A 24,285-nucleotide genomic window follows, 5' to 3' on the forward strand; every position below is an offset into this window, starting at 1 on the left:
AGCCGTTGCTCATGCATGTTCTTTAAGTTACTAGCATCTGCCCTTAATTTTTTGATTTTTTGTTCTAAACGGATTTTCCACTTTGGCTTTGATGCTTTTTCTGTTGTGTGACTAGGTACTTTAATTTTAATGCCTAGTTCATTAGTGACTATTACAGCTGCGCTGTACATTAACTGGTTTGTTTCCAAGATGGATCCCGGTTCAATTGTTGAAAACACTGCATTAACCATTTTCATGATAGGGGCCAAAATTTTCTTAGGCACAGTTGTTGTTGTTATTATTATTATTATTATTATTATTATTATTATTATTATTATTATTATTATTATTATTATACAATTGTATCACAGCGGCCAGTTATTTCGCCGGATTTGGCATTGGTTACTACTCGGGCCCCACCTAGAGGCCTAGGACGTCGTAACGTATTTTCGTAATATGCATGCAGATCCAAGCAGTGCGGCTTTTTGCATTTGACTGATGGTGATTTTGTCAATTTTTAACTCTTTTAAATGTAATTCCAGTGCTTTTGGAATAGCACCCAGTGTGCCAATTACCACTGGAATTACCACTGCTGGTTTGTGCCATAGTCGTTGATGATGATGATGATGATGATTATTATTATTATTATGTTAATTTTTGGTGAGATTCACAGCCTTTGGGGCTGGTTGGTAGCTCAACAGATCGAGTCCTAACCAAGGACCTAGGAACTGTTAAGGTAACGTCGGAGGATATTAGCTGTTCCAAGTAGGGTGGTTTTTTGTAGAATCAGAATGTTGCTGTTGTTGTTGTTGTTGTTATTGTTATTGTTATTATAATTATTATTATTATTTGTTTGCAGACAAATTGGTTAAAAAGCTTACCTGGGTTCTCGGTTTTTTCTTACAAGGCTAACAAAGGTATCAATCTCAGCAGCTGTGATGTGTTTCTCCAACAGTTTGCGATTGTTGTGGAGCAAGGCTGTTATAGTGTCTTCTGCTAAAACATCATAGCCAATTTGTTTCTGCATGAAGCCAAACTGCTTGGCTATATATTCCTGGCAAAGTATTTAAAAAGTGGGGGAGAAAAAGAAAACAAAAGGTAATTCCACTATAATATTTATTTTTATAGATTTAAGGGAGTTATTGGTTGTTCTTAATAAAAAACCAGGCATATTTCTAAGACTGAACCAGGTGTTCAGTCCTGATTTTTGGCCCAGTTGTTATTTAAATTAAATCATAGTTTATTCACTTTGCATTAAGCAATTGACAATTATTTTCCACTTGAACAGAAGGCCCAAATATCAGACGGATGGAAGTGTGCAAGTTGAAGATCCACTCAGAATGATGGAATTATTCCACATTTATCCAATCCAAAGTAAAAAGTTATTTAGTTAGAAAATAAAAATCAGATGAGGGTATAGGAGGGAGGCATCTGGAATGATATATAGCATTACGTAGTTCTTGTGAAAAAGGTCCTGTGATTGTAGTTGGATGCAAACAGAAAATAAGCAAGCAGCATGACATAGCTGGGAACAGCAGAAGTATAATTTCCAAATCATGGCAGTATCTCTATTCAGAATCTACATGAAGTACTGCATCCAATTCCAGGAATTTAAGAACAGTTCAGAGAAATAACAGGTACATACAAAAGCATTGGGAATAAAAGATATTATTAGGAGTATTCAACCTCAAGAAAGATGCTGAGGGAGGATCGCCACCTTATTTTCTCTCATTCCAGATTGTAAAATGCAAATCATGGTCAAATTATCAGAAAGATATGTTGTGATAAGTAAGAACTATTCTTCATAACAGTAAGAGCATTCTGTGTCACAAACACAGACCAAGAAAGGCACTGGACTCATCTTTGTTAGATGAGTTAAAGAAGAGGCAAGCAATCTCTTAAGGATGCTTTCATTTTGTTGTGGCCTGCCAGTGGCCAGAAGAGCTGGCAGCAGATTCCGACAGTGAGAAGGTTGGGGAGGAACATGGGCCAGTTCTGGTGTCTGGGGAAGGCTCTGATGAGGTCTCTGTGTCAGAAGCAGAGACGGGGTCAGAGCCGTATGCCAGTTATCAGCTGCCTTCAGAGTCAGAAATCAGTGAGGCAGACGAACAGAGGGAGACTGTTCCCAGTGTGTTCATACGCACTGTTGCCAGACAACGGGAACAACTAAAGAACAGGAGTTGACTTGGAAGTAAGGCCACAGATGAACGATGAATGGCCTCTCCCAGAGGAAATAAAAGAGGAGTGGAAGGGGAGTGGAGTTTGCAGGAGACAATTAGTTCGCTTAATTGGTTCGTGACTCTCCTTGCCAAGTTTTGCAGATATTAGCCTATCAGCTTTCCAAGTCAGCTAAGGTCTATGACTGTAAATCCTCCCTTGAAAGACTTTGCTGGATGTGAATGAGTAGAATTCACAGTAAATTAATAAAAGGAGGTTTTGTCGGGACAAGGACTTTACTTCAGGCTCTTGGGAAGCCTAGGTCAGAACACATTTGAAGTTCTGCATAGAGCAGGCTTAGTGGCCTAAAAATGTCAACTCGGTGACTATGAATCTTGTCAAAAACATAGAAGTGGCTTGTCATGACCACATTCTGGTATGTTTGTTGAATTTCTCAAACTACTGGTAATTTGGTCCATCCAAAAGCATTTCTGTTTATCTATTAATTTTCAGATCAACTAAGGCTAGCTAGGTGTTGCAACCTGGTAAGCTTAAATTCTTTCAAATTTTACTCACTTGATTTTTCCTGTAGTCTTGTTGGGAGTGTCTCAACACTCTGTAACAGAGCCGGCATATATGTCTGAACGGAGCATGGCGTTGATCTCCAAGTTCCTCCAATCTCAGCATCGGCCCATCTCCACAGTCAGTAAATGGTGCTTGCAATAACTTGAAAATCTGGAGCATCATTTGAGGAAGGAAGAAGTTACCTTTCCTGTCATCACAATCAGAAATGCGTATGAGGTCTGTAACTACAGGAGTTGTGTGTACTCTACCTGCTTTAGAATATTTTGCTCTCTCATTAGTTTTTGCCGTTCTCGGTTTGGCTTTGAGAACATGACTTCGAGTACATCTTGACCAGAATTTGTTCCGCCGGTAACAAAATATACCAAATCTTCCAGCAACTTTGTAACAGACCTAGAGATATATTTTTTTTAAGGGAAAATCTAGTTCTTAGTCAGAAATTAAACATCAGCATATCCCCACACAGTAATGCATTCTGTAACTCTATTCAGTTAACAAGACAGGTGCACACCATATTAAGAATTATTTAAATTCTTAAAAAAACATTTCAGAATTTAGCAATATTATCTATTTCTAAACTATTGTAGCATTTTCAATCTGGTGTTGGTCTTGGCATGCTCTCCAGTGGTGGGATTCAATTTTTTTTATTACTGGTTCTGTGGGCATGGCTTTGTGGGTGTGGCAGGAGAAGGATACTGCAAAATGCCCATTCCCTCCCCACTCTCAAGATTTCTGCTATTGGTTCTCCAGAACCTGTCAGAACTGGCTGAATACCACTTCTGATGCTCTCACAAAATTACTAATGCAAACATGGCGACTTTGTAAGACTGAATCATCTGATTCAGTTTTAGCCATTTTCAAAGTGCTTATTTTTATTTCATTTTGAGCTCTGTAACTTCTTCTGGAGAAAAACTGTATTTCTTGAATGGTAATTCTTTTTTAAAAAACGGATGATGACCCTCTTACCTCCTTTCATTCTGAGTTACTGTTCCTTTCTCCAGTTTGCCAGCAATGGAGCCCAATACTTTGCTTGCATCGTTTGCAAAGTCCAAATCTCGAACTTCGGCAGGAGAAACTGGTACCACGGCAAAAGCTTCTTTGTCCTCTTTTACAGGGGAAGTGCCAATCTTTTTTTTTTTTAAAAAAGGTAATTTCAGTATTTAAGAACAAAATAAATGGTGGTAAGGAATACATTAGAGCAGGATTGTCAAAATTTCATTGAGGGCTGCATCAGGGTTGTGTTTGAACTGGGGGCCAGAGAGGTGTGGCCAGGGGGCTCTTACAGCTTCCCCAAGCTCCGTTTTCACTGACGGAGGGTTGCAGGAGGCTGTCACGGCCAAAAACAAAGCCCGGGAAGGCCACGTGCAGCTCTCTCAAGCTCTATTTTTGCTGGCAGAGGCACCGCAAGATGGTCCTTTGCTATTTCCAGGGTGGCCTTACGGGCCAGATCTAAGCATCTGTGCTGAATCCAGCCCGGGGGCCTTAGTTTGACACACCCCTGCACTAGAGAAATAGTGGTTGGAATTTTAATAGGAAACACTGTAGTGCACAATTCAATTTCTTTTTTTATAAGATATATATGAAACCTATATCTTAAGTATTTCAATTATTTACTTAGGAGACTTGTGCCAGTATGCATCAGATACATTCATAAATGCCAAGTTTGTGGGGAAAGCGTCCCCACCTTTGTCATTAGCAAAAATCATAACTCCACAAAAAAAATACAAAAATAATAGGTTTAAGGCTGTTACCTTAAGGGGGAAGTTTGCCAAGTACATCAGTCCAAAAAGCTAGCAATCAGCACAGGGTCTCTATAATCAGTATAGGATTGGTACAAGTATGGTCATTTACACCTTGGTCGCCTCCCGATTGGACTGTTCAGCAAGCTCTACATGGAACTACATTGAAAACTATCCAGAAGATTCAATTTATCCTGAATGCAGCAATGCAGATAATTACGGGTACATCTCATTATGGTCTTGTAATACCTGCTACTGACTCCCAATAGGATTCAAATGCAATTCAGGGTGCTGATTATTTCCTCTAAGGCCTTACGTGGCATTAGACTAAGCTATTTGATGGATACCATTCGCATAAGAACATGTGTGCACCCCCATATGCTTCCATGGGGAGAGTATGATCCAGGTGGCTCTTTTAAATCTTGTCATCTTATGCGACCATGGAATTGTGCTTTTTCTGCAGTTGTACCTGTTCTCTGGAATGATCTCTCCCCAATTTGTGAGAGACCCCCAACTCTTCTTACCTTTAGGAAAGTCCTTAAGACCTGACTCTTCTCCCAGGCATTGTAGCCAGAGGATTGGGAGTCCCCTTGTAGTTCTTTAGTTGTATGATTTGTCAGCAATTTATATTTATGTATTATATTGTTCATTGTTACTTTTTTTCTTTTTTGATATATGGTTTGTTATTATCAATACGCTGTCCAGAGTTACACAGTTTTAGTTGGGAAACCCTACAAATCTTTAAAATAAATGAGTAATTCAGCGTGCATCATTTATGGGATACAAAAGACATGGGGAGCAAGTGCCATGTTCCAAAAGCCTTTTGAATAATGTTTCTTTTCTTCCTACAAACATATGCACTTAAACCAAGTTATTCTCTTGTCCCAGTAATGAGTGAAGCTGGATAGAAGTGCTTTATTTAACTGATTTACTGTATTGTGCTTAATTGTAAATTATATCTACACTGAACCTACACTGAATTATAAACGTGCAATACATAAATTCTTTCCTGTCTTCAATTCGACTTGGATCTGGTAATAACTACATAGACAACTTCATGTACTTCTCTGAACAACAGTTTTCAAAGTGATTTGCCACTGCTTTCTTCTTTTCAGGGCTCAAAAAAAGTGATTGGCCTAAACTGGCTCGGTGCCTGATGCAAGACTAGAACTCATGTTCTCCTGGTTTCTGATGCCTATGCACCTGATGCCTATGCACTACCCTAAACTTCCCAATTAAACATTATTACAACATTATAAATAATGTATTAGGTCAAATTGTATGGGTCTTAGTGATCTCTGAGCTTGGCTGTTTTCTTGCAGATGTTTCATTACCCAAACTGGGTAATATCATCAAGACTAGCACTAATGATGTTATCTGGTTTGAGTGATGAATCATCTGAAAGAAAACAACCAGCTCAGAAAGCATCAAGGACTCTTAATTTCAACCCTGAGCTACGAATAGAATAGAATGGAATAGAACAGAAGAAAATAGCAGAGAATAACAGAGTTGGAAAGGATCTTGGAAGGTTTTCTAGACTAACCCCCTGCTCAGACAGGAAACCCTATACCATTTCAGACAAATGGCTGTCCACACACTTTTTAAAAAAAACTTCCAGTGTTGGAGAATTTACAACTTCTGGAGGCAAGTTGTTCCACTGGTTAATTGTTCTGTCTGGAAATTACTTCTTAAATTCTAGGTTGCTTCTCTCCTTGATTAGTTTCCATCCACTGCTCCTTGTCCTGCCTTTAGGTGCTTTGGAGAATAGCTTGACTCCTCCTTCTTTGTGGCAACCCCTGAGATATCGGAATCCTGCTATCATGTCATCCTAGTCCTGATTTTCATTAAGTTAGACATACCCAATTCCAGCAACCATTCTTTGTATGTTTTAGCCTCTAGTCCCCTAATCATCTTTGTTGCTCTTCTATGCATTCTTTCTGGACTCTCAACATCTTTTTTACATCATGGTGACCAAAATTGGATGCAGTATTCCAAGTGTGGCCTTACCAAGGCTAATAAAGTGGTATTCACACTTCACATGAGCTTGATTCTATCCTCCTTTATTGGTAGGTCAAATTTGTGATTATCTTAGATTTGCTAATTTTGTTCTCTAGACAGTTCCATGAACTGAGCACCTTGCAGGACTTACTTTAAGCATCACCGGTTTTTCTTCTTCTTTATCAATCGGGATATTTGTGCTGTGAACCCAGGTATTTGTACATAGATGTCTAAGCCTGACATAAGAGTTCCTGAAAGTACCAGATACATTTACATTAAAAGACATTCCAGATGCATAAATCTGTAGTAATTTCTCAAGCTGTTCATGAAAAACAAAATAAATAAAATGAACTTTTCAAAACAATTGTTTTTTTTAATGGCATGGTAGTGAATGAAGCTGAACTGAAACAACCAGGCATTTTGCATTAAAATGCTTCTTTGAAAAGTAAATAAAAAATATTTTTTATGCTGGAATATCTGCCCCAGATAATATTGCCAGCATTTGTCTAAATCTGAAATCACTGACAAAAGTTGTAGATTTAAATTTGCTTCTCGAACATCTTGCTTCTGCTTTTTAAACATCACTCCACTTTTTAAGAGCCCATTCAAATGCCCAGTTCATACCATGGAATTAATGGATTATGGAAAATGTTTCATTTCTACCTGCTCTGAACACCAAATTTCATAAAAGGTTGTTTTAAGTACAAAACTTCAAGCATGAAATGAAGTACTTTGAAAGAGCTGTTTCAAACATTAGCAGTTAGAAACTGTTCAGAATATTCCATCTCATGCCAATGAAATTTTGCACATTTTAGCATCCCTAGGTTTTTTTTTAAATGTTCAGATCTCTTGCCCAGATGTCACTTGTTTATTTACTCAGACTAGATTGAGAACTCTTAATGTACTTTTGTGACCAAAATCTACATATATTTCTGGTAGGGAAACAATTCCTTAGGAATACCTGGCAACAGGAGGAAATTTGTAATGAATTGGTTTGGCCCAACTGCAATTCCTTTCCTACGGAAGCTAAATGGTTTCTTGTTGGATGATGTCAAATACAAAGTAGGGTCAGGTCCAGAGGTGGGCTGCTCCCGGTTTTACTACCGGTTCGCTTTGCGCATATGCAGAACAATTTATGGTGAATTGCGCATGCACTACTAAACAACATGGCGGCAGTGGTGACCGGAGAACCGGTTCGAGGGTGTGGTAAGCCTGGGTCACTGGTGGTTCTGCGACCCAGGCCAAAATACCACTACCAGTTCAGCCAAACTGGGAGCAACCCACCTCTGGTTAGGTCTCTGTTCTTCATCTGTCCCACAGAATTCTGTTATTTAAAGTTTACAACATAGCATCAAGTTGCATCAGGGAAGGCCTTATTAATAGAGAGAGGGCTCACTGAAGGTCTCAAACCGTCCCAAAGTTCATGGAATATGGACCAGTTGGCAGCCCTATTCAGTGGTAGCCTTCATGCTTTGGAGCACTTTTTCCCTTCAGGTAAATTTGGCATTGACTTTCCTTGCATATTGGCAAGGCCTAAGGCTATAGGCTCAAACATTCCATTGAAGATCAGATGTGGCTAATTTGTTATTATTTCATTGCTGTAATGTGTGATGTTTCTTGCTTTGCTATATACTAAGCTGGAATGAACAGGTTGGTTTACAATCTTTAAAAAATATAATCATATAAAGAGAACCTTGAGTTGAAATTTATTCAATTTATTTCTACTAAAATGCTGTTCTCTATGATGATCTGCCTAAATAAATCACCTCAGTTACAAATGCACGCATTGCTTCATTATCTTTAGCATCATACCTTGGGACTAAGCTGTCTCCTCCTCGCAGTGTGGTGGGATCAAGCTCAAAGATGGAAGAAATGTCATTTCCTTCAGGCACAGAGACTAAAGAGTATGCCATCTTCTCTGAAGTATTGTGGAGTCCTCTTCTATCTGCATCTTGGTCAGGATCCAGCTGTGTAGAGAATTTCAAATCAGACAAAATTGCAAAGATTTTTCAGATACAACCATGAAGTGCTATGCAGAAGCTCAGTGTGGGAATTCACACTTCCAATTCAAGTGTAGACATAGAAACCATATCACGCTAAGGAATAATAGATGGAAACTGAACAAGGAGAGATTCAACCTGGAAATAAGGAGAAATTTTCTGACAGTGAGAGCAATCAACCAATGGAACAGCTTTGCCTTCAGAAGTTGTGGAGCTCCATCACTGGAAGCTTTCAAGAAGAGACTGGACTGCCATCTGTAAAAAATGGTGTAGGGTCTGCTTGAGGGGTGGGGTGGATTAGATGACCTACAAGGTCCCTTTCAATTTTGTTAATCTATATCTGTATCATTAACTCTCAGGATTTACTGTAATCAATCTTGTACAAAAGCTACCATCAAGCTCAGTTGCTTCTAACTCTTGAATAAGTTCATATATTGTGCTAAAGCAAAATAGATTTTGTTTCTATTTGACTTCATGGGATAAATGCCATCAGTGAATAAATGTGTAATATGTGTTTTTTTAAATGTTGTACACCGCCCTGAGTCCTTTGGGAGAAGGGCAGCATATAAATCCAATAAACAAACAAACAAACAAACAAAGCATGGCTTGTTTCAGAAGAATAAAATAAATTATGCCATTGTTCACTTACAGACTATAACTTAGCTTAGCATGATATGGTAATTTGTTAATGGATGAATGTAGTTTATGATTACCAAGCTTACTCATGGCTTCCTTTCTTTCTTCTGCATCCTTAATGACCGTTAAAATCATTAATCAATCTTTATAATTTCAAAGCAAAAAGTGCTAAAAAGTTAAAGAAATCGAAATTTGTGTCAAGCTCACATGTCAATAAAACTCACTCTGGCTTTTTTATAACATGTACAACAAACCATATCATGTGTTTATAGCAATTAGGAAATTATCACATGATATAGACTTCAATTTAAAAACATCTAATAGCTTTTAAATAATGGTCAAACATTAAAAGGTATTAATATTAATTTTATTGGTAAGTATTTATGTGGCATTATTACTATAGATGCAAATTATAAAAAAACCACAGAATCGCATTTTAATTAGAAAGCAGAGATTTTGGGGAGAGTGAGAAACAAAGGAAAATATCAAAATTGCATTCTGAAACAATAATGGTTAGAAAGCTGGATTACAGTACAGCAATAATACAATAAAAATCAATTTTTTCCACTTCTGAAGAGTGTTCTGTAGTAGCATATAGACAAAATGAGTAGATCCTCCATATGTCATAAGATAATATGGATTATGTCCTCCATATGTTATAAGAACCTATTCCTGAACTTTATTTTTCAAGGAATTGCCTGGGGGAAATGTTAACCTCAACCAACCACGTGAATTATCATGCAATTTAATACAATTAGTACAAAACATGGATGGATCAGCTATGCTAAAACTGGAAGGACTTCACCGAAATAAATATAAGGTGCAAATATCAGCTGTGCTGAATTTTTCCCAGAATCCCTGCCAAATACAGAGCTTGGTAGAAGATATATGGTTCAAATGAATGGCTAAAGTGGAGGGAAGGGAAAAAACAGTTCCTTTACAAAAAGCAGAATGACATGTTCTTTGGAAAGATGATTGATCATCCTTTGCAGACATGAGTTTAAGCAAGCAAAATTACTTGAAATACATGTGTCAGCTTCTGCCTTGCTGTTGCTTCAGCTGCCATGAAACGGGAAGGGGGGGGGCTTGTATTTGGGAGGGGTTAATTGATGTGCTGGAGGAATGTTCTAGGATGTACCAGTCATTGGGATTGCGCATGCGTATGTGTTTCCCGCCTGCATCAACGGCCTCGACATTCCATCGTCCGGCCTGTCTTTTTGAAGTTATCTCACACCTGACATTTGAAGGACTTATGATTGGACTGGAGCTTTGATCCTAAGGGGGGGGAACGGGCTATTCTATATATCAATTGCTTTTGCGCCATATTAATCAGACTTTGCTTTGCTACTGCTCACTTACCATTTATAATTAGTAAAAGTACTTTGATTTCCAACCCATGGAGTCTCTTAGTCTTCTTTCCTAATTATGTAATGGAGTGGGGCTTGACAAGAAGCAAAGTCTGATTAATAAAACCCCTTTCCAGGAGATTTACGTCTACCGAGAAGGGAAAGAATGTCTTCTCCGAGCAGAGAGGAGGAGGGGGCCGTTGGAGGGGCGGATTCCAGTGAACTAGGACCTCCCGACCTTTCTTTACACGAGCCCAGCCCGCCTGACCGATCCTTGCACGAAGATTTATTCCAACTGCAAATTTCCAGCCAGCCTGAACCTTCCCCCCCACCCCGATGGTCAACTTCGGTGGGACAAAGAGAGACAGAGACAAGCTGGAATGCTGGACTCACCCAAAGACCACCCCGACAAACTTCGCTGGAGCCGGGTGCCGTGAGAAAACCCCAGACGAGTGAGTTCCCTGACTATTGGAGCCAAAGGTACTTTGAGGAAAGAAGGGGGGGCGATGAAGGAGAATGGATAAGCTACCAGCACCAGGGGCCCATGAGAAAACCCCAGCGGAGTGAATTACCTGATTATTGGGGTCAAACATATTTGGGGGAGAGAAGGGGGGAGGAGGAAAGAGACTGGAGAAATTGGCAACGTTACCCACGCCCGACATCTCCCCCTCCCCCTCGGCCTGCTTCGCCCCCTGCGGCTAGAGGTGTTGCTGATCAAGGAGGCCCTCCCCCCCGAAGACATCGGATGGCTAAAATCCCTCCCTTGCCTGTACGTTATAATGGTGGTTCTGCTAGCCTGCCTTCGTTTCTTATGCAGGTGTTTAACTACATGGAGATTTATGGCCGGGACTTTGAAACTGACACCATGAGAGTCAGGATGATTCTTTTGTCCTTAGATGGTGAGGCGGCTACATGGTCAACTGCGTTGCATATGTCTGGCTCTCCCCTTTTGGGGAATTTCAACCGCTTTATGGAGGCTTTCCGCCAACGTTTTGATGACCCGTTAACTGAGAAGCGGAACAAATTGAAGTTTTTAACCTTTGAACAAGACGATAAACCTGTCGCCCAATATATCCAGGAATTTCAGTGTCTTTCCCAGTACATGAGAGGCTGGGGGGAGGACGCCCTTCTGGACAGATTTGCTGAAGGATTGAATGAAGACATTTATCAGCAATGTGTCAATCGTAACCTGCCGAGACGTTTAATCACTTGGTTTGAGCATGCAGCGGACGCTGAACTCGACTTAACCCGTCTCCGTTATGCTAAAGAGGAAAGAAGGAAGCGGAAAGAGAGGGCAGCCAAATCCCTCCCCCCTCCAACCACTCAATCGCTCTTCAAACGACGAGGTGAAGCAAGGGGGCCCCCTTCTGGCTCCTCCAGGCCTGTAACATGCTTTCGCTGTGGCAAACTCGGGCACATCGCCCCCGAATGTCGTGCTAAATTACCCCTCTCTGCCCAACCCCCTCCCAAACGTGAGGAAAAGTCTGCCAGAGGCCCTGAAAAGAAGAAGGAGGAAACAGCTTTCACTGGGGAATCCAACCCCCCTCCCGTTGCCCAGCCATTAGAGGGAGACGCGGACGCTAACTCCTCTTCTTCGGAGGACTCCGATGACGACACATCGCCTCACTGGGTGAGTTCAAACAAGGGGCCCCTGCTAATCCCTATTGAATTAAAAGTTCCTCCTGAGGGGATACCTGCCACCCTCTTGGCTTTACTTGATTCAGGCTGTTCCCGGTCCATGATCAATCCAGCCATGGTGGAGAAATTAGGCCTCAAATTGCGCACTTTGAAAACCCCAATTGTATTTTGCCAAATAGACGGCTCCATTGTGGGGGGGGGGGCGCCCATTTTTTTACGGAGCCTTTGGAAATGAGGATGGGTACCCATACTGAATTAATCTCTTTTGTGGTCGCACCGGGCATGGACAGGCCACTCATTTTGGGCATCCCATGGCTTCGAAAGTGGAACCCTCACATAAATTGGCGGACAGGCCGCTTACGCGTTCGCTCGAAGGTGCCTCCAGTGGGGGAGGGCTCTCCAGACCAACCTGCCGTCACTGACGTTCCTGAAGTAGCCGCTAGAGGGCAGGAGAGGATTGCAGGAGAGGAGAAAATTCCGAAAGAATATCTGGATCTTAAGGAAGTCTTCAGCGAAAAATCTTCGGACATTCTGCCCCCCCACAGGCCTACTGATTGCTCCATAGACATTTTACCCGGGGTTAAGCTCCCTAAACCCCGGATTTACTCCATGTCGCCCAGGGAAATGGAGGAGATGCGTTCTTTCATTGACAAAAATTTGAAACGTGGTTTCATTGAACCAGCCCGACCCAAAGTGGCTGCCCCTGTACTGTTTCGTGAAAAGAAAGATGGTTCTCTTCGCTTATGCTGTGACTTTAGAAACCTTAACGCGGTCTCTACTCAGAACCTCTACCCACTCCCATTGATGAAAGACTTGTTGGCGCAACTAGGGAAGGGCCGCATCTTCACAAAATTGGACCTGCGAGAAGCTTACTATAGGATACGCATTAAGGAAGGGGACGAATGGAAGACTGCTTTCAACTGCCCTCTTGGTTGTTTCCAGTTTCGGGTTATGCCTTTTGGCCTCCAGGGGGCTCCTGCTGTGTTCATGCAATTTATTAATGAGGTCTTGCACGATCATCTGTACAAGGGCGTTATCGTATACCTGGACGATATCCTCATTTATACCCGCAGTTACGACCACCACGTCAATCTGGTACGCACTGTTTTGAAGAAACTCCGTGCTGCTGACCTTTATGCCAAATTGTCTAAGTGCGAGTTTCACCAAACTAAAATTGACTATCTGGGCTACCGCATCTCCCCTGATGGCATTGAAATGGACCCTGAAAAGGTGAAGGCGGTCACTGAATGGGACGCGCCCAGAACTCGTAAGCAATTGCAAAAATTTTTGGGGTTCGCCAATTTCTACCGTCAATTCATTCCCTCTTTTGCTAACATTGCTCTCCCTATTACTAATTTGCTCAAGACGAAAGGCGACCCGAAGCCTAAACCCAATAAGCCTTTGGACTGGAACATGGAATGTCAGGCGGCATTCGAGAAGCTTAAACGCCTTTTTGCCGCTGAACCAGTTCTTAAGCACCCTGATCTCGACCAGCCTTTCGTCGTCCAGGCTGATGCCAGTGATGTCGCCGTAGGGGCCGTTCTGCTGCAAGCTAACGACCAAGGTACCTTGCAGCCTTGCGCATACACTTCCCGTAAACTCACTGACACAGAGCGGCGTTGGGCAGTTTGGGAGAAGGAGGCTTTTGCGGTCCGTTGGGCCCTCGCTACTTGGCGCCATTTCCTGGAAGGCGCTAAACATCCATTTGAGGTTTGGACTGACCACAAGAACTTGGAAGCGTTGCGAACGCCTCGTCGTCTCTCCCCCAAACAGATGCGATGGGCCCAATATTTCAACCGTTTCAATTTCACTCTAAAGTATATCCCGGGCGGAAAGAACTTCATGGCAGATGCTTTGTCCCGATTACCTCAATATAATTGCTCTAAACTGAGTATCGTCCAACCGCTCCTGGCAGCTCCGGTACTCACACGTCAACAGACCCACGCTCAGAAGGAAGTGCCTCAAGATCTACTTTCTGACCTTAAAAAAGCTCTTCCTCAGGACGACTGGTTTCTGAACCATCGGGACGAGTGCACCATGAGGGACGATCTACCGTGGATTGGTGCTAAATTATACATCCCCGCTTCCCTACGACTTGTCGTCCTTCGTCGCGCTCATGACTCCAGATTGGCGGGTCATTTTGGTTTCGTAAAAACTTTGCACCTCGTGAAGAGACAGTTCTGGTGGCCCTCTTTGAAAAAGGACATTGAACTTTATGTGGCCAGTTGCCCTGTTTGCGCTACCGCCAAAAAACCGCCGGGGAAACCGCAGGGGCTTCTCCAGTCCGTCGCTCGCCCGGTTGCCCCTTGGAAGGAGATTTCTATGGACTTTATTGTTGATCTTCCCGAGAGCCAGGGGCATACCGTAATCTGGGTGGTCACTGATTTGTTTTCCAAGCAAGTTCATTTCGTGCCTTGTCACAAAATTCCTTCCGCCAAGGCATTGGCTAAACTGTTCCTTTCACACATCTACCGTTTGCATGGGGTTCCCGACCGTATTATCTCCGATCGTGGGGTCCAATTCACATCTACTTTTTGGAAGGAGTTTCTCAAACGCATTGGCTCCGCCCAGGGCCTTAGCTCCGCCTACCATCCTCAGACTAATGGCGGCTGTGAACGTACTAATTCCGTCCTTGAACAATATTTACGTTGTTTCATCAATTATCAACAGGACGATTGGGTTGACTTGTTACCACATGCTGAGGTGGCCTATAACAACTCGGTCCACTCCAGCACGGGGTTCACCCCTTTTCGGGTCGTTTACGGCCAGGATTTTGTTCCTATTCCCGAATTGCCTACGGCCCAACCTCAGGTTCCTTCAGTTGCGGACTGGAGTGAGCGTCTCAGTCGCATTTGGCCTCTGACTCTTTCCACTTTGGACGCTGCCCATAAAGCCCATAAAAAGCAAGCCGATAGGAAACGCTCTCAGCCCTATGAATACCACATTGGGGATTTGGTGTATTTGTCCACAAAATTCTTGCACACTACACAGAAGTCAAAGAAATTGGGACCCAAGTATGTTGGCCCTTTCCCTATTGTGAAAGTTATCAATCCTGTTTCTGTTCGTTTACAATTGCCCAAACATCTCAACCGAATCCACCCGGTGTTCCACATCAACCTCATCAAGCCGGTTCGGGTGTCCCACTTACGGCCACCGGATGACCCTCCGCCTGCTCCGTTGCTGATTGATGGGGAACATCATTTTGAAGTTCGTGAAATTCTGGATTCCCGCAGGCACCGTAATCGCATCCAATATCTGGTGGCTTGGAAACACTTCCCCCCATCCCACACGGAATGGGTTGATAAATCCCACGTTCGTGCCCCCCGCCTGTTACAGAAATTTTATGCTTCTTATCCCGACAAGCCTTGACTTTTCTCCCCTCCCTCTTCTTTTTGTGTTTTGTCGTTTGTCTGTTTTGTTTGTTTTTCTTCCAGGCCTGACAGCCTTTTTCCGGGGGACGGCCGGATGTCAGCTTCTGCCTTGCTGTTGCTTCAGCTGCCATGAAACGGGAAGGGGGGGGGCTTGTATTTGGGAGGGGTTAATTGATGTGCTGGAGGAATGTTCTAGGATGTACCAGTCGTTGGGATTGCGCATGCGTATGTGTTTCCCGCCTGCATCAACGGCCTCGACATTCCATCGTCCGGCCTGTCTTTTTGAAGTTATCTCACACCTGACATTTGAAGGACTTATGATTGGACTGGAGCTTTGATCCTAAGGGGGGGGAACGGGCTATTCTATATATCAATTGCTTTTGCGCCATATTAATCAGACTTTGCTTTGCTACTGCTCACTTACCATTTATAATTAGTAAAAGTACTTTGATTTCCAACCCATGGAGTCTCTTAGTCTTCTTTCCTAATTATGTAATGGAGTGGGGCTTGACACATGTGTACACTTAGAATTGTTTATACATTTGGACATTCCATAGAATAAATAGTACAGAAAGTTGAAAAACATGAAAATGGAAATGGCAAATCACTTTCATATTGTTGTCAAGATAATTGCACAGATGCGTCCAACGAGGATTGCTCATTACATTTATATTACTCTGATTTTGCCCTCTGGTGGAGAAAAGCAAGTAATAAAAAATGGTAATTTGACATGATATTTCTCCATGATAGGTTTTGTGCAATAAATGACCATTTGTTGATTTGATTTGTTGTCCAAGAGTCATTGATTCTTTATTTCAAGGGTACTGAGGTATTTTCCTACATGTAAAACCTCCCTTACCATCTAACATGACTCCTGGTAACTACCAGAATAATTTTCTTAGGAAAAGGGCAGCTTGCCATTACCATTTTACAGATGTTTGTTCAATTTAGATTATAATCAATAGCCTAAAGGTTTCCAGGTGATCATCTATCCAAGTATCAATAGTGTCATAGTATAATATTGTATAGGTTTTTTTTTTGAAAAGTTATAATTAGATTTGGCTATATTCTGTCACTGTAACCAAATTAAAATAATATGTGGCCAAATTTGACCATTTTTGCTTCTTCTCTTTGTTCATCTACATTGGTCGCCTATTAGATCTTTTCTGGAATTACCAAATAGATGACATGACAATAATCAGCAAGCATTCCATTCACTTTCCTGGAGCTGCCAATCATATTTCTCATAAACAAAGAACCTCGCCTTATGGTGCTCTAATGCAATACTCTTCCTTTCTGGGGCACTTTTCATGGGATTACTAAGTGAAGGAAAACTAACTAAAAAAACCAAACATACAACAAACCTGTTCCTTGATTTTCCTACTTTCCACTAACACTTTCTGTACGCCTTTACATTTCCTGATAGCAAAGAATCTAGGATTTGTTGTGTACACACAAGGAGAAACCGCAATTTCTATAAAATTCCAGATGATCGTCCTGAATTAATATTGAAATAACATCTTTCTGCTCAACACCCCAATGTTCCAACTGGACATGATTATCTGAAATACAGTAGCTCTTTCATACACACACTATATAGTTGAGAAATTTATATAGTATTTGGTTTCCAAGTGCTTATGGCCCATGAATAATCCTTCTACTTAAAAGAGATAAAATTGGTACTGTATCTCAATAGTCTGTGCAGATATTTTTCCTGCATCTTATGTGCCCTCCTAGCAGAAATATCCAGTTTCATATTCATATCCTGACCACAAAACTCTTACAAATTCAAGCACCTAACCAGCACCCTCTAGCATATTAAACCAGGGAAATCCAATTTTGGAAAGGCCAATGATAGTTCTTGGAACCTGACTGCCAAGTTTGACATCATTTGAAAGAACTGTGTGGTTTCCGCTTGACTTCTCACCAGGTAGAGATTATCAACTAGCATAAAGTGAGCATGCAGAAACTACCTGAGAAAGATCCCCCCAAATCAGATCCTAAAAGCTGTATTAAAAAATATGCCAATTTGGAATAGTGAAGACGCCAGCCTAAAAGTCAGGAACCTATGAACAACAACAACAACAACAACAACAACAACAACAATGACAAAAAAGTCTGGATAGTGGATGTGGCAGATCCTGGAGACAGCAGAATAAAAGAGAGAGAACTGGAGAAGATAACAAAATACAAATACCTACAAATGGAAATAGAACGACTATGGCAAAGGCAAGCAAGGCTGGTACCAATAGTAATATGTGCCTTGGGTGCAGTGCCAAAACAACTGGAGCACCACTTGAACACTATTGGCATTGACAAATTTACCATCAGTCAATTGCGGAAGGCGGCTTTACTTGGAACTGCTTCCATCCTCTGACAATATTTGTAAAAAATCCAGATTTACCTATCCCAGGTCCTTGGTAAGGACTCGATAGGTAGACAAAAATTCCAAACCCAGACTGAACATCTGGCTGATTGTGCAATGAATAACAACAACAACAACAACAACAACACAACATGCCAGATATCACGGTTGTCGAGGGCCGAAGAGTAGTTTATTGATATCGTTGTATCAGGAGATGCCAGAGTCAAAGAACTGAAAAAAACCTACAAAATATTGCAACCTGGCCATCAAAACTACACAGATATGGATGAGACAAGTAACAGTGATACCCATTGTCATCAAGGCACTTGGTACCATGTCCAAGAAATTAACAAAACACATCAAGAAATTGCAACTTCCTGCAATAACACCAGTGGAACTGCAAAAAACAAGTACCATCATATATTCTAAGAAGGTACTTGGTTGATAGCTAGGATGCTGGCAGCAACCCGTATCAACCATTAGTATCAGTCAATGGTATTTGTGATGCATTTTGGAATGTTGAGTTGACTGAGTTTCATGTTTAATGAATAAAGTATATAGTAGTAGTAGTAGTAGTAGTAGTAGTAGTAGTAGTAGTAGTAGTAGTAGAAGAAGAAGAAGAAGAAGAAGAAGAAGAAGAAGAAGAAGAAGAAATAGTAGTAGATTTTAAGAATATACTAGCTAAAGGATGCTAGCAGCAACCTTTATCAACCATTAATGCCAGGCAATGGTATTTGTGTTACATTTTTAAATGTTCAGTTGACTGAACTTTCATGTTTAATGAATAAAAGAGATAATAATAAATAAACAAACAAACAAATTAAGCAGCACCTTGAATTGAAGCTGAAAGCCTACTGCTAGTCAAAGCAGTTCCAGCTGAATCACAATTATTCTACTTGCAGAGTGGATAGCAAACAATTCTTGTCCAAATGTAGATTTCAACTTGCCTTCAATAACAGTCTTTTTCAGAAAGAAAGCATGGGATAGAGCATGAACTAATGTAGGCAAAAAGTATATTGTACAGAAAGTATATTGTCTCTTTCTGGGTAAGGGAAACTATATTATCTTATCATGCACGCACACGTGCGCGCACACACACACACACACACACACACACCAAAAATGTTGTTCTCACTATCTTTCAATCAACTAAAAAACCCTATTATTTAGGAAGATATAATTTAGGAAAACATTGTTCAAATCAAGCCCAAGAAGTTGACATAAATTTTGGGTGGCAAAACAAAAATAAATTTGCTTACTTAGATGTCTAAAATTATGTCACAATACTTAATATTGTACCACCATGGTGAATCTTTCCTCTACAACATTTGCAGCCTTGATTTGTCCCCCTGCTTCGGAGTAATATCATACTAGGAGGAATGTTTAAACAGACTGGTTGCTCTAACATCTGTAGTAGTTCTGCAACTAAACAAGACAAACACAGGCTTCCATGTATAATTAGATCTGCAGAAAAAACAATTGCTACCAATCTGCCTTCCATTGAGGACCTGTATACTACATGAGTCAAAAAGAGGGCTGTGAAAATATTTACAGACCCTTCACATCCTGGACAAAAATTATTTCAACTTCTGCCCTCAAAACAATGCTATATACCAGAACAACTAAACACAAGGACAGTTTTTTCCCAAATGCCATCACTCTGCTAAACAACTAATTCCCACAGCACTGTCAAATAATTCACTAAAACTGTATTACTATTATTCTTCTCTCCCTTCCTAGTATCTATGTCTTCCCACTTATGACTATAACCATGTTGCCTATATCCTTCAATAGCTTATTAGCAACCTTAACTATCACTAAGTGTAATATCTTTTTATTCTTGATGAATGTATTTTATTCTCTTTATGTAAACTGAGCACATATCAACCAAAGACAAATTCTTTGTGTGTCCAATCACACTTGGCCAATAAAGAATTCTATTCTATTCTATTCTATTCTATTCTATTCTATTCTATTCTATTCTATTCTATTCTAAATTGCTGGGCAACCAGTAGGCACTTGCCCCTAGTTACATCTGTGGCAGTCTCCTTATACACTCCCATTAGAAACTGAAAAACCACACAAAGGCCATAATTAGACCAAAATTCAGAGAAAGGAGATGGAGCACCTAGATTCTATCAACAGCCTCCCTTCCTGTTATCCCAGTAATTTGAACGTTGGTCAACACTTTTTAATTAACAGTTTTCTTCCTATACTTGTTGAAGACTGACATTCCTAGTTATCTTCCATATAGTCAGGATTTATCTGATGGGACAGAATCACAAACAGGTCAAAAGAGGGGGAAAAACCAACTAAACATCTCAAAATCTAAATACTGTAGTGAAATACATTTGCTGTATAAATATTACACACTTAGAAAGCTAAGTAATGCTATATAATTTACTCATAAAAATCAAAGCAGACATCCAAAAAGTTTGAAAGGAAAAAAATCTGAGACATGTAAGATCATTTCAAAAACAGTTATCAGCAAAATTATACGGGATATGTAAATATCTCATTTCATTCATATAGTGGAAAGATGTGATTAATTTACTTCTCAATACTGGTTTCTATGAATAGAAGGTGTATCCAAGCAGTAGTAACAAAAAGTCATTGGCATAAATTTTCACATTTTCTTTTGAAAACTGCCAGCGATGTTGACTTGTGATCTTTCCAAATTACACACCAGCTTTCTAATCATTTGCAACTCTTGATGGTTACCTGGTAAATTATATCTGTATTTGGAACATAAGAAAGCAGGTTGTTAAGGGGAAAAAATTTCTAAGAGGATTTTTTGTGATACATACCTCAGCTGCTAAATAATGTCCAGTAGCAAGATGTTTAAACCGAAAAAGGCTATTCCAATAGCCTGCACCACCACGGCAAGGATCATGTTGTACTACCTATAAAGTAATATTAATTCTTGAGAATTGCCTTTCTAAACAGTATTTGTCATTTCTTCTTAAGCAGATAGGGTTGTCAACAAAGAGCCCAAAAAAACAGTACTTTAGAAAAAAAGAAAAGGGAATAGCAAACCAAGATCTTATTTAAATTAGCTACAAAAATTAGTTAGGAAATCAAGAGAATAATAGGACTCATCCAAAAATGACTGGTTACTTACACTTATTTGTAATGTTATCTTTCTCTATGGAAAATACACATGAAAAATGAGAAAGTATATTTTCTAGATCAAGAGTATTCAACAGTTATGCACCGTTGGTTTCAGTGGCAAATGGCAAATTGGTGCCCTGTGAATAGTGGAAAATATTACAACTGAAAGAAAGCTGGATGCCTTGTGCAGTGCCCCCATGCCCCGTTTTGGGCCTAGAAGGCTTATGCACCACCCTGGAAACCAAAACAGGGGGCGTAGATGCTGCTCAAGCACCCAAAATGCAATGTGAGCACCTCCCCCCGTGCATGCTCTCTCATGCCCCTGCACACACACATCCCCCATATGCCCCCTGCCCTCCACGCATGTGTGGCAGAGACCCAAAGACCAGCTGGCCGGCGGGAGGAGTGCACGCATGCATGGTGGAGCTGTGCTGGGCAACAGCTGCCATGCCCGCAGAGAGGACTCTGCATGCCACCTGCCTTGATCCCATCAAGGCTCTAAAATGTTACTATGTATTGCAATAATTGCCATTCCCAGCGGCCTGCTTTTAAGGACCTCTTAAAGAAAGTGTGTAAATAATAGAAAGGTGAATTTCTTTGTAACACATAGCACCATGATACTAGCTGAAATTATTGTAGCTGCATTCATAGAAGATTAATTATTGTGGTCTTTTCTGTGGAATCTTAAATCAGATAATTGTAGGAAAACAAATGTGTTATTTTTTTTATTGCAATTAAAATAATTTCAAGCAAAACCACTTCTATTAATAGGAAGCACTATTGTTGGCTTTGGAAGACATCAATGTTTTATTTTCCATTACTCAGCAACAACACACTGTGTGAACATTCAACTGTAGAATGAAGAGTACCAAAGAAGTGATCGAAAATCAAATCTGAATTTTCTTTTATTCAATGGGATCATCCTAATCCATCCTGAAGCAAAACCTATCCAGTTATATATTCTATATGAAACAATCCTGCGATGTTAGAAATATGATAATCATGAACCTGTGTTTCAGCATAGCTTTCAGCTTTTTATTAAGGTTTGAAATTCTCAGTGTAGGAATACTCATTAGAATGCCACATTAGCTATTTTTAATCCTATCTTTACCTCAACTTCCCACAGTGCTTTTGAGCTAGTTGCAGAAGTGGCTGACTGCCTCCCAGTAGTTCTCAGAAAAACATGTTGCTTCTTTCGATGTTCATCACAAGTAAGAAATTTCTCCTGCTCTGCATGAAACAACCGTACCACATCCCCCTGTGAGGACAATGAAAGATCAATCAACAGAAGTTTCGATCATGTTTTTGTGAAAAACTTAGTGATGAGGTACATCTTTCAACTTACTCCTTTGAGAATATCATCCTTATTGTCACTCCATTTCATAAAAAGAACTATTTTCCAGCTTGTATTGCAATTCACTGAATTTACCTACAAAAATAGAGTGCCACAGATAAAACAAGAATACAAAGACACACAACATGATGTACAATTAATTGTCCCTCTTGAGAATTATGTGGAAAACTAAAAGGTGCATCAATTATTTCTAACTCTCATGAACTCATAACTTACCTCATTGCAGCCTGGGTTATCCACTAGTTGATGGCTACTGGCATGCAAAGGCTGGCCAGCATTAACAGGATTTAAGACTACCTTGTCCCCAATCACCACCTGTAAAAAAAGGTTTTGATTTTCAATTACCTTTGCAAAGGCAATGTTGTATAAAGCTACCACTACTGGGAACTGGCTGCAAATTTTTTGGAAATCAACATCATCAAGTGTATCAAAAGTATTAAGAAATAAAGTAACATTTTAGGGTATCAAAAGTATTAAGAAAGTATTAAAAAAATAAAGTAACATTTTAAGTAAAAATAACATTATTTAAGCCATGCCATTCAGCTTTGTGCTTTTATTCACATAAACCAAGATCATATTTAGAGAGTATCCTCAATACTCACACCATCTAAGATAAGGAAGATGGTGACTGAAGAGATGGTGACATACAAGAGACTTTGGGGGATTCCTTCTGTGGCTTTAATCTTGTTGATTCTTTCAGGATTGGCAAAATTGAGTGTACTATTTTTATTTTGATATACCACAAGAACGGTTTCTGGTATATATGAATTGAATGAGTTGCTGAAGAAAGGCACAGATAACTTACTTAAATTCAATGAATTTAATAAAAAGAGTAATTAAATACATTAAATAAATGGTGAACAGAAAGAAGAGAAAGAATTCTATGGAGCCTTGAAGCTAATATTTATTTCAATAAATAAATGATTATTGCTGCATTGATATAAACTAAAATATCCAGCACAGGAGTTCTTAAGTGAACAGAATGACATTATTTTCATAATCATTCAAAATCTAAACAGTTACTCTTTTACTCTTTAAAAATGTTTGTTTCCAAAACATTCGTTTCTATAGTAATTTTCTTTCTCTCGTGCACAATTATTTTCATAGGAGGGCACGGAGAAGAAGCACTGCATTATATAAACAATGCATTGAATTAATTACAAGAAAGTATGTGATGAAGAAAATGTTTAACATTTCATATTGCATTTTCAAACCATTTTCCCTGGCACTTCTGTGAACTTACACTGTCTCCTATAGAACGTAGTTTGTAGAAGGGTTGTATATAAAACCAGGAACCTTCATTGCCGGCCTCATCTAGTGTCACTCTCATAGCATTCTTCTCTAGCAGAGCTGGAAGTCTCTTATTTACTGTTAAATATTTGTTGCTTTTTAAATGCAGAAGCTGGAAAGAAAGAAAAGCAACAACAAATTACAATTGTTGTGCCTACTGCAATAATTATTCACAAGGTTGACATTGTATATAGATCACCATTTGATTTGCTTTTGGCCTAATACAATGTGCCTAGTGGTTGGGTATCACAAGTAATGGGGTAATGTGAGAATTCATAGCATTGTGGTATATGCAGCAATGGTTACCCAAACCGTAGCTTAACAGCTGATTACTATTTGAAGTGGAAATGTAATTTATTGATGCTTTTAACATTCCTGTACTGTTCATAACATAATACAGAATGATATGGAATAGTTGAGCATTCTACCCACAATTTTCTACAGTTCCAGCAATATTTCCCACTTTAGGAAGAAGTTTATTGAAGACTTATATAGTTACTTCAAGACTTGTTGAAGACTTATATAGTTACATCAGCCATGCTGGCACTCGACAAGTAGACATTTAATAAGTTTAAAAGCTTTCCTTCTTTCTAAAACATTCTGCTCTAGGTTTCCCGGCAATTTTCATGACATAGCAAAACTTTCCATTTGATTTTTTTATGTTACTGAAACCAGTACTCCATATGACTCTCTCAAAATATTTAAAGAATGTTTCAGTG

The 24,285-nt window shown here is 40.0% G+C and overlaps 1 protein-coding gene across 1 annotated transcript in view; it reads right to left on the bottom strand.

The window, feature by feature from the left end:
• Positions 1 to 24,285, bottom strand: part of ITPR1 (inositol 1,4,5-trisphosphate receptor type 1) — a 264,200-nt gene that overhangs the window by 138,427 nt on the left and 101,488 nt on the right. The window contains exons 6-16 of the mRNA XM_032210776.1: positions 23,520 to 23,678; positions 22,493 to 22,591; positions 22,268 to 22,351; positions 22,034 to 22,180; positions 20,619 to 20,714; positions 8,268 to 8,422; positions 6,607 to 6,706; positions 3,685 to 3,845; positions 2,970 to 3,111; positions 2,713 to 2,871; positions 861 to 1,033 (exon numbers count right to left, since the gene is read on the bottom strand). Of these exons, the coding sequence (XP_032066667.1) occupies positions 861 to 1,033; positions 2,713 to 2,871; positions 2,970 to 3,111; positions 3,685 to 3,845; positions 6,607 to 6,706; positions 8,268 to 8,422; positions 20,619 to 20,714; positions 22,034 to 22,180; positions 22,268 to 22,351; positions 22,493 to 22,591; positions 23,520 to 23,678 (1,475 nt within the window). The remainder of the gene's footprint in view (positions 1 to 860; positions 1,034 to 2,712; positions 2,872 to 2,969; positions 3,112 to 3,684; positions 3,846 to 6,606; positions 6,707 to 8,267; positions 8,423 to 20,618; positions 20,715 to 22,033; positions 22,181 to 22,267; positions 22,352 to 22,492; positions 22,592 to 23,519; positions 23,679 to 24,285) is intronic.

Source organism: Thamnophis elegans, chromosome 2 (assembly GCF_009769535.1).
Source record: "Thamnophis elegans isolate rThaEle1 chromosome 2, rThaEle1.pri, whole genome shotgun sequence".
NCBI classification, from domain to species: domain Eukaryota; kingdom Metazoa; phylum Chordata; class Lepidosauria; order Squamata; family Colubridae; genus Thamnophis; species Thamnophis elegans.